The following is an 18,647-nucleotide window of genomic DNA, read 5'->3' on the forward strand; positions in this document are numbered from 1 at the left end:
CAACTGCGCGCAAATCCTCTGAATCATTGTAGAAATAAATTCACTGAATCCATTAATATTATTATCTTATTTAGTATATATTTTTAAATCACCACCTGCCTGCCACTTCGCTATTGGGGAGGGTGCGTGCTAAGTCATACACAGACACAAATGATCGGGGTGAAAGGCATTTTCCAAGTCTCACTTCACAGCAGTGAGCTGTTCTCGCCGTGGCCAACTTTGCATTATCCACACGTCTTTAACCCATTTGTTGTAGACATATTATGTGTCAATCACCTGCACAGACTACTGCGAGTTTGAGCGAGCTGATGGTTTCTTGACAATTCCTTTAGTTCTTGCAGAAACAGGATGAGAATACTGATCGCAAGACTGAGCGGATGTTTGACATGGACAACGGTCTGGACAAAATTCAGAGAGAGTCAGTTAACTTGTTTGATTACAGTGCTTATACAAGTTACTTGGAACGAGGATTGGAAATCTTGTCATTACTCTTTAAAGTTCTCTAAATGTTTTTGCTAACACCCACGCACGAAGACTTTAAGAGCAATATTGGATGAACTCACCATCAACTACCAGAAGGATACTGTGACCTCATAAACACTGACAAACACTTGTATGGACATACTCGAACGACTGTGAGAAATTAGGTTTTGGACGCATGATGTACTGTACACAAGATTGAAGCCAAGGCTCAACTGTGAAAACGGTTTCAGTGCCAAAGGTTGCTTGTTTAAAATCTTCCACTTCTTTTTTTTCAACTAAATTGTTCTTATTTTTTTTTTTTATTAAGTTGATTTTTGACTGTTCCCCCATTACTAAATTACATCATTTAATGGTTGAGACTCGTGATTCTCTAGTCTTGAGATGAAAATATATGTATCATAAGCTGATTTTACAAATACAGTTTCAATTACAGTATATAAAAGATTACAGTTATTGCGAAAGTAATACAAATAATTCATTTTATAATTCTTAAATTTGTGGCGTCCACCTTGATTTGAACATCCATCCATCCATTATCTGTACCGCTTCTCGTCACTAGGGTCGCAGGGGGTGCTGGAGCCTATCCCAGCTATCTTCGGGCAGTAGGCGGGGGACACCCTGAACTGGTTGCCAGCCAATTGCAGGGCACACGGAGACAAACAACCATCCGCGCTCACATGCATACCTAGGCGCAATTTAGAGTGTTCAATCAAGCGACCATGCATGTCCTTAGAATTTGGGAGGAAACCGCAGTACCCGGCGAAAACCCACACAGGCACGGGGAGAACATGCAAACTACAGAAGCCCGAATCGAACCCTGCATCTCTGAACTGAGAGGCAAACGTGGTAACCAGTTGACGATCGTGCTGCCTGATTTGAACATGAATAATATAATTTCCGGACTACAACATCAACCTGATTAAAAACAGCAAAATTAAGACATAAAACACATTTATCCATACATTGACCGCTCCTTATTAACAGCCGTGTATCTCCATGTTTTAACATGGAATATTTGCAAAGAAAGTGGTCACACAGATCGAACTTCACTTAAACACCGGTAGACACTTTATTTCTCCCCCAAACAATGCTTAACCTAGCTCGTTTCACAGTAATGTCCAAGAACCACTCAGTCTGTCATCATCACGCAAGGCCAATTCGTCGATGAGCTTCACAATGCGACAGTGCAGCCTTTGGAAACCAGTTTGTTACGTGTTGGAGTGACACAGAGGATACATGAACTTATTTCATATAAATCCATGAGGGTATGTTGCTCCATTGCCGGACTTGCTGTATTGTCCGTTTGCAGGGATGGGGGTGAGGGGAAGTCAATTGCCAAACAAACAAAAGAAAGACAGGGGTCACACTGCAGAGATAGCTGTATTTATGGCATTCGTTCCCGATACTCAATCCAAGATTCTTCTTTTCACACTCAATTGCATCCACATGCATACTGACTTTTGTATTTCTCTCTTCATGCGGCCTACTCCGCCCTCACGCTTGGGCACCCCAACTGCTAAATGGCTTTAGAATTGTCAGAAGGAGTGCGGACTCAGACAGTTTCATTGGGCCACCATGACATATTTGGTAATTTCATTGATCAGATGTGATGAGACTATGGGTAAAGCTATTGATTAATTAAATGTCGTCAGTAAAAATATATAAATGAACTGTGTCACATTAAAAAAAATGCAGGTTTCAAATTTGGGAAAAAAGTAGCATCTTATAGTGCAGAAACACAGAGATAGATAGATCGATAGATAGATGGATGGGGCTTGGTTTGTTTTTCATGCATTTTTTTTAATGTTTTGCTCTATGGGTAAGTTTTGTTATTCCAGTCAGAGCTTCTTTGATGCAGGGATGTTCTCTCTCAGTTGAACGCGTCCGAGCTGTCTCCACTTTCCACCTTGTGTGTGTGCTCAGGATACACTATGTAGTGCTGGCCGACGCCACCAGCAAAAAAACAAGTCAGCAGACGTTGGGGAGAAAGTGAACATACTTTATATGTGAGGACTAGTGTGACTTCCAAAAAATTCTCAACATACTGACTGGGGAGTGAGAACAGATTGAGGAAGTAGAATAGCTCGGCAGAACAAACTGAGTCAACCGTATGAGAAATGGTTGCGTCCTAAGTGCAGCTAGTAGAGCTCGGGACATCACTGATGTGACTGATCCCCGTGCAATTGATACAATGAAAAGAAGTGTCAAAATTAGCGTTTTATACCCGTCAAGTAATTCACATCTCACTTTAATGAAAAGAACATGATGACATACATGCTAAATTACCACAATAGTGAGTCCTTAAGATCATCCAAAGCATTTGAACTTGGAAGGTTACAAGTTTATGTAGCGAGTCAATTGTACTGAGACTTCTATGGCTAAATCTTTCAGACAGGCAACATGGCGCCTGCTAGAAGGCCAGCCGCGGGCTCATGGGGCATCCCACCTTTGTTGTCGTCGTTGGGCGAGGAGGGGATGACGATGAGGCAGCGGGCTCAATGGCCGGGTGGTTGGGTGAATCAGTGGCCGTCTCGGCCTCATTGTGGCATGCCGCAGATGGAGCGGCGGGCAGCGTTGGTTGGCTCGCAGCCTCCCAGGCTGTGCAGAGCGACACATGGGCCGTCCACCCGATCGCCAGGTTATGGCTGCTTATCAGTCTTGGCGGTGGTGTGGCGAGTGAACCATAGTTGGCCGAGGAGTTTTCTCGCTGTGCTTGATTTTCAGTTGTCTGTCCCACGGAGTACTGGGCGGGCTTACAAAGCAAAACGTTCGGCAATTTGAAGTCAGGAATAGTGAGAGAATGTACTTTTTTATTCAATGAAAAATGAGGAAAGATAGACATTGCATGTCACTCCAGTTTGCAGTCCCAAGACGCCATGACCACCTCCATTTTTTTTTTTTTTTGTTGGTACATTAAATGATTAAATGACATGATACACACAAATTGACCATTAGCGACACTGAATATGTTATGGAGTCGTCAATTGAAGCATGGTGATGTTCTGTATATTTCACTTTTGTTTTCAATTTCATGCCTTAGCAGTTACCCTATTGCACCATTTGCTCGGTTAGATTTATAGAAGCAATATAACTAATAACTTCAATATAATGTCTCCAGTTCCTCCCTTGTGTCCAGTCAATGTCTTTTTGCTCACTTTAATAACACACTGTTATGTGTCTTTGCTTGATGAAGTACAAGAACCCCTGACCCTGTTGCCATGCTGGACATAATGGCAAACATTTCAAGAACTCTAAATGCAAAATAAGATCTCCATCTTGAGTGTAAAACTGACTAAATGAACTGTGAATTACAATTTGCTCTTGTTTGTCCTTGTCTGATATCTAGCACAATTTGTGTTGAGGCAGCTTATGTTGTAGTCAACAGACCAGATCGAACCGGGAGCAAGACTTTGAGGTCTGAGAACAAGTCAAGACCAAGATTGGAGCAGCACTTACTACGGACCTTCTTTGAGGCGTGAGAAGTCGTACCCCTACATGCTATCGGGGGCGATAGCCACTAAGTAGCCGAAGACAGTGATGTCCAATAACGGCGGTCTTTCTTAAATGAGAGAGATTAATTCGTCTTTGCACTCTTCTGTCCAGCCAAGCCATTATGTGTGAAAAATGAGGAAAGTTTAATTAGTTGTTGAGGAATAGTATAAATTTTCACCGTTTGTCCGCTTTCGTCACTTCCCGTACTTGTCCAGTGCACTGATTGACTAGCTGACAGCCAAACCGACCCGATTCTACTTGTTGAATCGGCCAAACACGCCCCCCAAGCACCCAATAACAGCTTTGACTTTACGACATTGTGCGCTACATCAAACAGACAGAATCGTTTTCAGAGCTTGCTGATGAGCTGATCATTTGAATTGGGTGCGTTAGAAAAATAAACGTGAAGTGGTGGGCAGATGAAGCCTTCTGAACATCTGAAGCGTTCCATGCGACTGCTTCACAAAAAGGTTTGGCTCGAGAGATTTCATGTGCACACAATCCCTCTTGGTGGCCAAAACCTCAACTCTCATTTGAATTGTGTGATTACTTTTTGCCACACACCTCATACGCGGCCAAATAAATAAAAAATTTAATTCATATTGTATAGTGATGCCCCACAGACTTCAACGAGAATTGGCCCATGTTGATTTCATTTCATTGGTCACCACATGGTGTGTGTGCGTGTGGGTGTGAGTGACAAGGGACGGACTGGGCCTGAAATGTCCACCTCTGAAAATAAAACCAAAACAAGACTGAAAAACAACAAAAACTTGGAATTGGAATTCTGAAAAAAAAATTTGTATCATAGAGTCGCAGCAGTTTCTACTAATATATTTCACAGCATACAAATACAAACCCATTTATGATATACTGGACAAGTAACATAATATTTCCACTGATTTTCCTTGTCTGTTCATTAATCGTGCCAACACATCTTCTCAAGAGAGCGAGGCTTTATATATCATCAATGACGTCATTTCCCAATAATTAAGCACACTTCCCTGCACCCTTCAGAAATTCCACCCTGGATTGCTCGACACACGCTTCAAAGCCTTGGCACGTTTTTACCCATGACTACTTTAGCTGGACATGCCCGCTATATAGCAAAAAGCATGCACTCACATTGTTAATTCCAAACCTTAATTCCGAAATCATGACCTGTGTCCGAAAAGTGATCTGATTGACAGCGCCCGGTGCATCTTTGTGAAGTTTCTCACATATCAAATTGTTAATGCAGTTGCTTGAGCAAGATTTGCGGATGGTATTTTCTGTACGTTGGGGACCTTGAGAGAAGTGTACTCAAGAATGGGGCACTTATTTATATATTTTGTGCTTGTTCGGCAATCAGGGGCAGTGTGTCCCAATGATGTGTTGTCCGCAGGTGTAATTGGTCACTACTTGCGTTGATTTTGATGTAGTTTCATCTGTGCATGAGCATTTGAATAAGTAGCTCATGTTTATTTAACCTGTTGTGCATCTTATTTGGATGTTGCTGCCCATTCATTATTTAGCCAAGCAATGTGCCTATAAGTAAAGCATTTGTGTGATATTGTAAGTTCAGCATTTGCACTCATACGCTGCATTATTTCTGTTTATTGCAGAAGCACATGCTCACACACACACACACACACACACACGGACCCGGACACCCCCACGTGCACCTATCCTCGTCCCACACACCCTTGCATCATAACAACTAATGCCTGTTTGCCTGTCCCTGCACATCCTATGACACCTGTACTTTTCCCTGCTTGTGCCTGCAATGGGATTAAAGTTGCCAAACCTCATCTTCATGCTTTCATTGTGTCCTGACCGACACCCCCGGGGTTAACAGAGCATACTCCAATTGAACCAAATCACCTATGCAGTCAACCCGAGGCTCTTCAACACAATTCGACCAACAAATGAAGGCAACAGCGACAGGCAGGTAGGGAGGGTCACATGGTTTTATACAGAAATGGCAAGAGCCTCCGTTGGTAATTTAGCACATCAAATTTAGGTTGAAGAAGTCTGCTCCACAAAAAATGTCCGGGTTAGGGCAGAACAGTGGTCATTGTCACTCGTTGGTGTGAAGTGGCTACCTCAACACCAACACCAATAGGAGCACCGCCGAAAATTTTTAATTTCATTTAATAGATTATGGCACTTACGTTGGCAAAAATCAGATGGCAATACACATTTTGTTAGAATCATGTACTTGTGAGACTCCCGTTTTATTATTTACATTATTATACTTAAAAGACTGTAACACATATTACGTTCATATTTTTTCCTCATGAAAAAAAAATAATTGTAATTTCTTTAGGTATATGTTAAATATCGCAATATGCAACACCCATTTTGTATATTGCGTGTTATTCCAATATTGTGAAGCCCTACTTTAAAATAGTTATTTTTTGTGTGGCGGCAACACGGTGGATGGCTGCCTTGCACATCTGCCTCACAGTACAGAGGTCAAGAGTTCAAATTTGGGCTTCGACTTTCCTGTTTGGAGTTTGCATGTTCTCCATGTGGCTGTGTGGGTTTTCTCCTGGCATTATGGTTTCCTCCCACATTCCAAAAACATCTTTGGTAGGTTGATTGGAGACCCTGAAATTGGTCCTAGATGTGATTGTGAGCGCAGTTGTTCGTCTTTTTGTGCCCTGCGATTGGCTCGCAACCAGTCAAGGGTGTGCCCCGCCTACTGTCCAAGGACAGCTGGGATAGGCTCCAGTACGCCTATGACACTTGTGAGTCTATACGGTTTGGATAATGTATGAATGGATAATAAATGCCATTTTGGAGTATCATTTCAGCCGGGCCTGTATACTAATTCACTTAAATGTCACTGAGCTTCAAAAAGTGCCAACCTACAAAGTGCTCAAAGTTAATGACTCTCATTGTCCCATTTATACACACTGATAGATTGCCATCAAAAATAACTTTTGTAGTTTTTAAATATGATGGTTATACATGTTTACACCTGCAGTTAGAATATTTTAATATTCAACACATCACATTAAGTGTGGAAAAAAAAGAATGTGTTCTTAATCATTTAAGTGTGTACTTTCATTGCATACTCTAAAGTTGTTATTCATTTGCTTTTTAGATATGTAAATGTACATTTAATATGTAGTGACTTTACTTTTTTGTAGTTCGATTAATTTATTGTCAAAACAAAAGAAATAACAAGTGAACAAAAAAAAAAATCACCAGCATTTCTATCCTAAATTACAAACAGAACAGCTGTTTTTTCATTCACATCAGCACCATTTGGATTATAACTGAGCATCCATGCTGCATGTTTATCTATGAGAATGTTAGGCATAAGTGCATGTGTGGAAGTGATGTGAACTCTGAAATATTGTATGAATGGAACAGCCTGAACACCGTGCGATCCAAAACGGTCATTGTACACATGATGCGGAAACTACAGAAGACGTCTTATACAGTGCCTGTGATGGAGGGATCATTAAAAAGGATGCACTTGCACAAATTGGATGGAATTCTTCAACATATAGAAAAAATGTGGTTGCAGTCTCGAGCCATGATTACAACTATATTGTACATCAAATTCTCTATTTGTCTTTGTTTCTTCCCAAAGAATAGTTTTCTCTCAATGTATAATATTTTCAACCCTTTCTCTGTGCAATACTCTGTTTGCAGGGCAAGCATTGTCCAGAAGAAAATAATCTATTTCCAAGATGAGGGCTCACTTACCATCCGGCTATGTGAGAAAGGTAATGAGAGTTGCCGATCATCGTCTTGCTTCTTACTTGCTGCTCATATCCTTGACCACTGAATATGGGGTCTGGGCTTTACCAATAACTCATTTTATTTAATGAGCCCACAGCAGCTCTCAGTTTTTTGGGGCCATTTTTTTAAATTATGTCAAGAGAGACAGAAAGAAAAGCTGCAAGGACATCTCCTGGGAGTCTGTGTTGAAATATTCTTTGGTGTTTTACCACGGAGCTGCGTCTCAGCCTTCAGGTTGCTGTGATGAGCATTCGCTGCAGTGACAATGCTGCCTTTCTGGTTAAACATTTTGTTGGCATTTGGGTGTTGGACTCTCTTATTTCTAAAAAGGTTGATTTAAACAATTATGATCACTCTAAAGTATATCAATAAGTTAATTTCCTAATCATAATCGTATTTTAGGTGCTATTATGTGTCTTTCCCCATTTAAATTTGCTGACAGATTTTTTCATTAAGTTCTAATCATTCTAAAAGGACTTTGGGTGGCATGCAGGACTATTATTTTTTTTTGTTACATAAATATTCAATTAGCCTCATCCTGCCATTGCCAAACACAGGTCAAGGGTAGTAATGGATATGAATGACTTTGCTTCAAGGTTAAAAGTCATTTGTATACCAGTTTGTTTTTGGTTCTATACTTTTCCCATAGTGCAAGCATTTGAACAAAAACTCAGACAATGGCTTTTGTTTGTATGTTGGATGGTATCTTGACAATGTGAGCCAAACTTTTCTGTGCAGAGCGCGTGTTTGGGGAAGCAACAGCAGACCCTGCCTTGGAGTGTTGTGCCTGTGGGACAGCCAAATACAGACTCACCTTCTATGGCAACTGGTCAGAGAAAGTGCATCCCAGAGACTATCCCAGTGAGTTCAAATCTCGAGCATGCTGTCATGCCTTGTGTAGATGTGCACACATATACCATGCAATCAAAGCATTCTTTCATATGCCATATAATTGTAAAACCTTTTGGTTAATTTCAAACCATACGTTAATGCAATTTTTTCAATTCATCAAGATAGGGGTGGGACAAATTATCTTGCAGTGCAGTATTGATACACTATCAACTGATATTTACTATACACTGCTGTTGTCTGAATATGCAAAGTTCCACACTAAATCAAAATCATGTTAATATCCTCATTGTATTGTGCTGTCACTGCTGTCCTCTAAATTTACAATGAAAACACATTTATTATAATATGTTTTTTAACCAATGGCTATTTTGCTATTTATCATTCTTTTTATTTAGTTTGATGAAGAATAAAGGAATAAAGATGCACAACCCGTGGTATATATATATATATATATATATATATATATATATATATATGTATGAGTCCCAACCAATTACTAAATAACCTTTCTTGAATCGTTCTCAAAATATTTTCCATCTCTACAAAATTGAATGTCGGCGGGCATCATTTGGAACAGTGAGTCCCAACCACTATTAGTGTGCTGTGAGCTAACCTCGGTGTACCCTATTTCAGTTATTGTTTCAAGAATGTGTTTTTATTTTCTACAAATAATGCATTTTTTAACAAATATCCAAGGAGAACAATCAAATTATCTTCAATTGGGTGGCAGACGGTACAATTAACAAGTCTCTCCATTTGTTGTCACTTATCCAAGACAATAAGTAAAGGCTTCCCGCAAAAACACCACCAGATTTGTCAGTGAATTGAGACAATAGGCTCGATTTTCCTAAATGGCGTAAAAACTGGAGCATCTTGATTTTCGTGCCAAGAAGCCTTGTTGCACATATTAGAATTTGGTTGACGACTCTATGCCATGATGGGTGTCGCGTGTACAGAGGATGGAATCAGAAATTTGTCTTGACTTCATGCCTGCTGGAACCATGTCTATGTTTTGTCACATGTAGTAGAAAGCAATATTGAAATGTGAACTTGATCCGGGCACAGGTAGACAGATTCTGAGCTCTGTAGACTTGTGCTGGATGCCATCGTATTTCATTCAGAAATATGACAACATTGTTATTATTGTTATCGCCACCTTTATTATATATATTTAAAATCATCCCACTGCCCGTGGCAAAGCTGTGGGTCTCTGATCTCCCGAGTCGACTTTACAACACCTGCCTGTGGAGGCCTCCTTGCAGTTCCTAATAAATGTACTTTGCACACCTCGACCTGCCACAGGACTAAAATAAATCAGTTTCTTCTTCTGCCATTTCAAGGACTATCTGCGCATAAAAGATTCATGCGCTTCGATTGCTGGCGAATAAAGTTGGCTGTGTTTACAACCACCACAATCCAAAACACCCTTTTTTATTTTTTAATCCGTCCGGTTGCGCCTTCACTTGCACGTGTGTAAAAATACCTCAAGTTCTAACCGGCCTCCGCGCAGATTTCAACTGCACCTCTCGCTAGAACTGCACGTTTGTTTGGCAATGTGGCAAGAAGTGCTTCTAATGTAAAATGTGTCTCTTGACTTAGTGGAGGAAATTCGTACGAAAGTCTTTACATCAGGTCCCTCGTCATTATTGTAAGACACAGATGACAGTTTTCACTCATCAGATGTTACAAGTTGTGTGTTTCTGTTCTACAGGACGGGCCAACCACTGGTCTGCACTGATTGGTGCATCCCACTCTCGAGGTTATGTGCTCTGGGAGTATGGAGGTTATGCTAGTGAGGGGGTCCGACAAGTTGCTGAGTTTGGCTCCCCCATCAAAATGGAAGAAGAGATTCGACAGAAGGTAGGGTTCACATTTGGAAGAAGTGTCTTTGGGACTCCATCTGTTCAATCTTTTTTTATTTTCTAAATTGAAATTCAATATGGTCTTCTACATGAAAAGAAAAACAATCTTTGGATTTATTTAATTTGAACATATACGTCTGTTGCACTTGATTAAAACCAATGCATATTTCATTATTTTAGAGGAAAATGGGAGAAAATTACATTACATTTTGATCATGTGCAAATGACAATATTTTTTTTGCGTACTGAAGCTGTAAAATAATAATAATAAAGAAAAGAGCGTCTCAATCTGCAACCCTTTCAAAAAGCTATTCATTATGGGTAAAATTCTCTGGCACAGTATATTTAATCAGTCTTTGTTAATGGTATGTGTTTGCATTGTCAAACTATGTTTAATGACAGTAATCCAAAAACCTCAGCTCAAAAATAGTTTTTTGAAAAATGCAATATATATCATTTCTTCCATTGAAATGAATTTGCAAGAGTAGTAGAATGCGTGTGCACATTTGTACTGACCACTAATATTCTTCTCTTGAAACTAGTTGTACATAAACTCTATTTCTGCACAGTGGCTGCTAAACGCTGCATGAAATTAGTATTTATAAAACAATATTTTTATGGGAGAATAGGTTCTTAAAGCGTGTGAGTAGAAATGGTTCTGAATTATCCATCCATCATCTGTACCGCTTCTCCTCACTAGGGTCGCGGGGGGTGCTGGAGCCTATCCCAGCTATCTTCGGGCAGTAGGCGGGGGACACCCTGAACTGGTTGCCAGTCAATTGCAGGGCACACAAAGACGAACAACCATCCGCGCTCACACTCATACCTAGGGGCAATTTAGAGTGTTCAATCGGCCTGCCATGCATGTTTTTGGAATGTGGGAGGAAACCGGAGTACCCGGAGGAAACCCACGCAAGCACGGGGAGAACATGCAAACTCCACACAGGATGGCCGGAGCCGGGATCGAACCCACGCCCGATGCTGTCTCTCACTGTGAGGCCACCGTGCCGCGTTCTGAATTATAAGTGTGCTAAATAATTGTTGAATTAAGGGAGTCTATTTAAGTGCAGTTTTTGGTCGGGCTGCATTATGTTTCTTTAAGTATTCTCTTTTGCGACTACGCAGTTGGAAAAATGTTTAGTTAAAAATGTATCATCCAGTTTGTATTTCGTAATGTTGAATGTTGAGATAAGGATGTGCTTGTTGTTGTTTCAAGTGTGATGCGAGTTGATAGATAATTCAATGCAGAAAATAAAAAGACCAAAAAGTAGACAAGTTTGTGGCTGGGAAGGGGGCCAACTTTTGATGTCGGCATTACAAACAGAGTTCAAAGGGAGTGATGTTATTTACGCGAGTTTACAAAAACAGTCAGCGGAAATGTCAGGCAGCTAACACGGCCACAGCACACTTTGTGTTTTATGTCCCACAGAAATTTTCCACATCGGTTTCTCACTTGGCGCCGATGACTAACAGTGTGGACGCCATGATATTGTCATTTTATAATGTCTTACCATTGATTGTTACATCGTCTTCCACCTGCGCACCTGAGGTTTATTTCCTATGGGAAGTTTTTGAAAAATGTCGACCAGGAGTGGATTATGTTCCACCTTTAAAATTCCGCACTTAGGAACAAATGAATGAAGGTTAATGTTCACCGGTGCAGAAATATATTTTCAACCTTTCAGTATTAATAACGTGCAGTCAGAAACTTTGAACCTGTTGGTAAACCTGGTGAATAGAACTTGAAAGTTGACACTTCAATTCACATCTGGATTGTTTGACTTCATCTTCTGTCCTGGTGGCAGAATGGTCACACAATTTGGAGGCCGGGAACCAGCTGTCTAGACCCAGACAGCTGGCTTTTATTAGAGAAGGAGAAAAAAAAAACACCCTCACACCAACTTAAAATGCCTGCACTTGAAGTGTACAGCCAGTGCATGTTTTGGGACTTTTTGGAGAACTCCCATATTTAGTCCAAGAGGCCCCACACGTGTTTATTGTTGCAATGTGACTTCTGCTCTCCCGCTCACTATCTTGATTATTTTCAGCTTGTATAATGCTCAGTTGAAACAGTTTTACAGATTTCCTTTTGTCCATGTCAGTTGGTTGAGTTCATTTGTTTTTTATCCAACACAAGATGTTGAAATTAGACATCAGTCACAGTTCTTAACCGACCTTTGTCAGTCTTGCAGTGACAGTTTTGGTCAGACTGGATTTATAGTTGCATTCCTTTTTATTGCCTGGATTTGATATATTTTTTTAGTCCAATTTCAAGTGGTCTACGTCTCTTGAATGCATCAATTAAACGTTGATGATTTGGATTTTATTCTTTTTCTTGTTGCATCCATACCCAAACAGGACTATACGAGAGAGGGAACGAAATGTACTGAGTCACTCAAGTCGTGTAGTGTAACTGGAGATTATCAAATACCAATCAAAGCATTACACATTATCTTAAATAATCTTCAAACTATACAACACTACCCATCTATATTGAGATAAAAAAAAATCCAGGACACGCCATTCTCTCTGGCTATAGAAAGGTGTGTTTTTGCTATTTGAAAAAGAACAAGTGCTGTCATTGTGGTTTGCGCCTGTCAGTTTGGGTTTGGACAGTTTTGTGCCGACATTAGGGACTAACAGACTTTCCTAAGTCCTTTCTTGGCTGCCTCTGCCTCTTTGTGGCTATTGGGTGCTGCAAAAACAATGGATGCTTCAGACTTGTTCATAATGGAATAAAACAACTGTATTAAAGAGTGTAGACAGGAATTATCTCAAGCAGTAGATTAGCAAACATGTGAGGTGTGATTATATACAATGAACAGGAAGTTTAGCTTTCGGAGTAGCTGTTTTAGTCACAAATACATCCCAAAAAAAGGGTGGCTCAATTATCCATACAGTGTCGGAGAATGCAATGTTTTCTAGTCGTCTATTATGTGCTATGACACAATTGTAATAGTTTTGCACCTGCTTCACATACACTGTTATAAAAGATAACATACTCTGGCCAGATTAATGGATTTTAATGGAAAGATACTATTGTGGGTTTTTTTTCTCCATTTTTTCTCATAACTTCAGATTGTACATTTCTTTCCCGTCTTTGCAATTCTTTGGACCATTAGAATTCTGGGTGAAGAACTAAGTGACTGTTGTAAAGGTAGGGTACTGACTTGGGCCAGTAATGCCCAATTTAGTTGAGAATCACTGGAGGAATCAAATGTAGTGATCTGGGGAGAGAGCCGCGAGTAAAGGCTCTGCGTTGACTTTCAATTCTTTTAACTAAAGTGAAGCTTTGTTTGTTGTGGGAAGAAGTCTGCAACCGATATAAAGAGAGACCTTGTTAAAAAGAATTTTTTTTTTTTTTAATTATACTTTTAAACAAATGTCAAGTCATTAAAACACTTATCAAACCCCACCTAAGGTTGTTGCAGTACAATTGTTGTTAATAAGCACAGTTACAGGGAGCTCCTCAAGATTCCCAACCTCCCGGTCATGGTCGGTCACCGTCAATGCAGCCATAGCAGGGCAAATGCATTAATTCTGTCCAGCCAAAGATGCAGTGGAGTCATGGTCCAAGTGAATGAATTTGGGATAACAAGCTGCGAGTCAAGCGCCAGAGATCAGCTTGTTGAATTTTCAGAGTTGGACTACACGGCTTCAGTCGATTGTTTCCATTTAAATCACCTCATTTTATAGTTTGGGAAGGGAGTACACCATAGAAGTGGACTTCGGGAAAAAGGAAAGTGGAGTTAACCCTTATAGATTTAAATGTAATATATATCGACCTATGAACACTTCATTTTCCGAAAAGCTTCTTGGAACACATTTTATTAGTGACTTATGAAAGAAAACAAACAGACGTGAAAGAAACTTCTCAGGTTTCTCATTTCTTCCTCTTTTCAGTCAGCCATGGAAAGGCGAATTATTTGTGATATACTCAGAAATTAAAATGGGCCTAAGTAGATATGTCCATGTACACATTGAGGCTTATTGATCCCTATGTTGACAATATTAACAATGTATTTATAATAATTTTAAATCGACGATAAGTCTCCAGTCCCCGTTTTTATTGTCTTATTGCTCTTTAATACGGTGTTTCCAATGGTCGTGTAAGTATTTTTCAATAAATTATCTAGATCAAGATGATTTGATTCAACTGAAAAAAAGTCGACTTGACTATCACCACTCAAGCGTTCACAACAAAAATTCTCCTGAAAGGAGTTAAATTTGCAAGGCTTACGTCAGCAGGATTTTTCCCTGCGTGTTTAGTAGCTTGCCAGAAATACAATTTGTCAAAGGACTCCATCGCTGTGCTATTCCATCAATAGGTTTTTATTTTCCAGTTATCCTACTATTATTTTTAATATTATCTGTGATTGATTAGTATGACAGTCAATTTTAAAACATAATTATTGTGTACTTGATTTAGTTTGAGTTTCAGTGAAGTACATAATATTGCTTTGTTCTGTATAAGGAGCGTAATTATTTAGACACCTGATACTTTTAGTCAACTCACTAACTGCAGCTGCCTCAACAATGTATTGATACTTCTTAATGTGCACTGTCGTTTTGAATGAAAGAAAACTGTAGGACACATGGTCTTGCTAATTGATGCCTGCAGCTCGGCACTGTGGCTAATTCCGGTTGCACAAGTGAAAATGCCTTAATATGAAAGGAATATTGAATTTGCGAGAGCGGACAAAGTGCTGCAGGAGATTTGGTGTGATTTATTTTGGATGAAATCACTCACAGGAGATAATTACTTGTTTAGAGTGCTCAGTATGTGTGTGACTCTTTTCACTGAGGTATTCTGCAGCCTGACAGACCTCCAAAAATGAGGATGTGCATGATTATTTACTAAAATGTGTTGTTGGTTTTTATCATGAATTGTGAAGGAATTTTATAAGCCGTATGGAAATTCACCAAAGATTCTTAGTTTTCTATTCCATCATTCATAACAGCAGGCAAATAATTGAAGTACACTGTATGCAAAGCTTGAGGCCAATCTATCATGAATCAACTTGAATAATAATGTAGCTGTTGCCGTCAGCATTGAAGTGCCAGTGTTTTGTCATCAATCAGGTTACTCTGAAGGATGCTGTCAGATGGGCTATATTTGGATTTTACTGTCACTTATCTCAGAGAGAAATAGCTGGGTGGTAAATGACAAACTCTTCACCCCGGTGAAATGTGTGTGTGTGCTTGTGTCAGTATGTGTATAATTTGAGGCCAATTGAGAGTATCATGTTTTGCGAGCATAATGATTTGTGGAAAAATGTACTGTATATCTGGAGGTGGTTAGCTGAAGTGATGACATCAAAACATGCACACATCGTCTCCCATACACACCCCTGTAAAATCTCACAATTCTTTGGGGGGGATTTAAGAGTGCTCGTGACAGGCAGAGTCTCGCAATTGACTCTAATTGGCTACAGGAAGGAGACAAGTCAGCAAATCAAACGAGGTTGAAGAGTGTCAACCAGGATAAACAACACACTCCAGTTTTAAAGACAGAGCCAGGCCCCAAAAAATGGAAAATGGAATTGGCACAATCCAGGGCAGTGCAATTGATCAAACAATAATATAGAATCTAATCAATTCTGATTATTATACTCAAAGATTACAAAATTGTCATAAGCGTAAAAAATATATTATTTTATGCAACGTGTGTATATATATATATATATATATATATATATATATATATTTATATATATATATATATATATATATATATATATATATATATATATATATATGGGGTAGTAGCCAATCAGCAGTAAGCTGCCTGTTTGCTTCACACGCACTACAACAGACTTTGCTGAAATTTGAATAAATTTCACTCTACTACAAGTCCCAAGTAACAAAAAACGATTTGCCGTCGTAAACTTTAAAGAGATGTTTGTTTTCATTGAGCTATAATACATGCATCTGAGCATGGGAGCTCTTTGCACTTTTTGTTAAACTTTTAAAATTAAGTTGTTTTCTAAGATCTAAAAAAGCTTTAACTTGTTGTAAATCATTAAAGTTTTTTAATAAACAAGATCTTAGAGGCATCTAAAATAAGTCAAGTTTCGGAGTTTTTATTTTTTTAAATTTTTACACCATTTCCCCCTTTTTTCAACAAATGAATATCGGTTTGAAGTATCGGTTATCGGCCTCCATGACTACTAATAATCTGTATCCGTATTGGGCCTGAAAAAAGCATATCGGTCACACTTATTTTTTTGAAGATCCTCACCATTATGGAACAAAAAAAGTCAAGTGGTAGACTCAAAAAAATTACACCTGCACTGAGCCAGATGATCCGGTTGGCTGTCCGTCAAGACACAGGGTGCTCCTCGACGCAAATTACTGCCCTTACTGGTGCCAATTGCAGCACAATAACCATCAGACGACATCAGCGGGAAAACGGTGTCAAAAACAAGAATCAAATTCAAAGACCTCATCTCCTTCAGCGCCACAAAACTGCCCATTTCAAGTTTTGCCAGGGAGCATCAAACATGGGGCATTGGAAGGTGGGAATAAGTTGGTCTCTCCGATGAGAACAAATGTAACCTGGACGGTCCAGATGGCTTCCAACTTTACTGGCATGACATGGAGATCCCGCCCGAGATGTTTTCTACCCGACACATCATGATCTGGGGTGCTTTTTCATTCAGTGCAACACTGGAGCTTCAGGTGGTGCAAAGTCGTCAAATGGCGGCTGGTTATGTAGAGATGTTGCAGCAGTATTTGTATTGGCTGTGGTGTAAGTAGCACTGGGCCTGCATTGACCTCATGATTCCCAGCGTAGGTGACATCCACGAAATGTTCTCCGCCACATTAGCATGAGTGCATCCAGTTTAGTAAACCTTTTTGGGACAGTCTCCGCTATTCGCTTTAAAAAGACTTTATAAACTTAAAAATCTCTGATTCTCAGTTTTGCAATTTTTTTTAATGAAAGTGTGAATTTTGACTAGCATACTGCAATGCGAAACTGCTAATTTCAAACCTTGACTTATAACTTAGCTATTAGCGCTACGTTTCTTAACTGAAATTTTTGGAAGGTTTACTTTGGCTTTTCCTGCCATCATGAAATTGGATAAGTTATAATCAAGACCCCCATCTGACCCTCAGTGCGAATGCCAGTGTGGTGGCATTTACAGCATGACAGCTTCTTGTCACATGTCCCCATCCCTCTTCATTAGGTACTCAGAAGCCAGTAACAGTTTGTGTCCATCATCCCACCGTGTTCAGCACACCGAGGAAAGTCTGTGACAAGATAATTACCATTGAGTCTCTAAGGAAGTAGCTCAAAGTTCTGCCCGCGGTGAAATCTTTTTAGTATACTAAGGAAGCTCAAAGTTCTACCCACAGTTGAGCCATTATATATACGCTAAGGTTGTAGATCTTAATGGACTCTACACAAACGTATTTAATGTCATTTTAAAGGGACACTTGGTCCAACTTAAAATTGGCATTTATTTAATACATTTGCATGTAAAAATAACATCAGTATTAAAATTCACAAGACTTAGTAGTAATTTAAGGACTTTTTTGATTCTCGACAAATTGGTTCGCCACCTTTTGGTGCTCAGCTTGTTATTTTTTTCCGTCCCAGCTTTTTACATCACAGCAGGGAGGCAAGCATTGTAATATCGCTCGCATTGTCATTTCTGTTGTCTAAAATGGCGACTGATTGCTTCCAAAACACAAATGGGCGTGACTCGTCTTCCACCTCAACCTGCAAAAGTATAAAAGTATTCTGCGCAATATTTTGGATTTATTGACATCCAATGTGAGCTCATGTGATCGATCACCTCCGCAAAATCGAAAATATTATGCAGATCGCTTTTCAACTTACTGAGGTCGGAGCGGACAAGAGCAAGAATGTGCACATGAAGGCAGCCAGCAGCTGCTTGCAAACAGACATGGACATGTTTCCCCAGGCATATAGTCACATATAGTAACCACACTGCTAACGGTAACAAATAGCTTTCAGGAACTAAACAGAGAAGATTAGCAGACCATTTTCTTCCCGTCCAAACATGCGACTCTGTGCGGTTGAGTATGTTGATGTCCACCACTGGTTGCAACCAATTCATGACGGCGTCAGCGTTGCAGTGCGAGTGGCTACTAATTTCGGATCCACATCTCATCGCCGATCCCCTGAGGTGGGCCTTTTGAAAGTCCTGCATCACAGAGCAGCATAGGCTCAAATGCACGACCCTAGTGTGG

At 39.8% G+C, this 18,647-nt stretch overlaps 1 protein-coding gene across 1 annotated transcript in view; it reads left to right on the forward strand.

The window, feature by feature from the left end:
• Positions 1-18,647, forward strand: part of spon1b (spondin 1b) — a 78,079-nt gene that overhangs the window by 31,932 nt on the left and 27,500 nt on the right. Inside the window, exons 4-6 of the mRNA XM_088298728.1 lie at positions 7,624-7,697; positions 8,452-8,574; positions 10,277-10,425. Coding sequence (XP_088154854.1) covers positions 7,624-7,697; positions 8,452-8,574; positions 10,277-10,425 — 346 coding nt within the window. The remainder of the gene's footprint in view (positions 1-7,623; positions 7,698-8,451; positions 8,575-10,276; positions 10,426-18,647) is intronic.

This window comes from Idiotropiscis lumnitzeri, chromosome 6 (assembly GCF_059441095.1).
Source record: "Idiotropiscis lumnitzeri isolate Australia: NSW breed Sydney's pygmy pipehorse chromosome 6, RoL_Ilum_1.0, whole genome shotgun sequence".
NCBI classification, from domain to species: Eukaryota; Metazoa; Chordata; class Actinopteri; order Syngnathiformes; family Syngnathidae; genus Idiotropiscis; species Idiotropiscis lumnitzeri.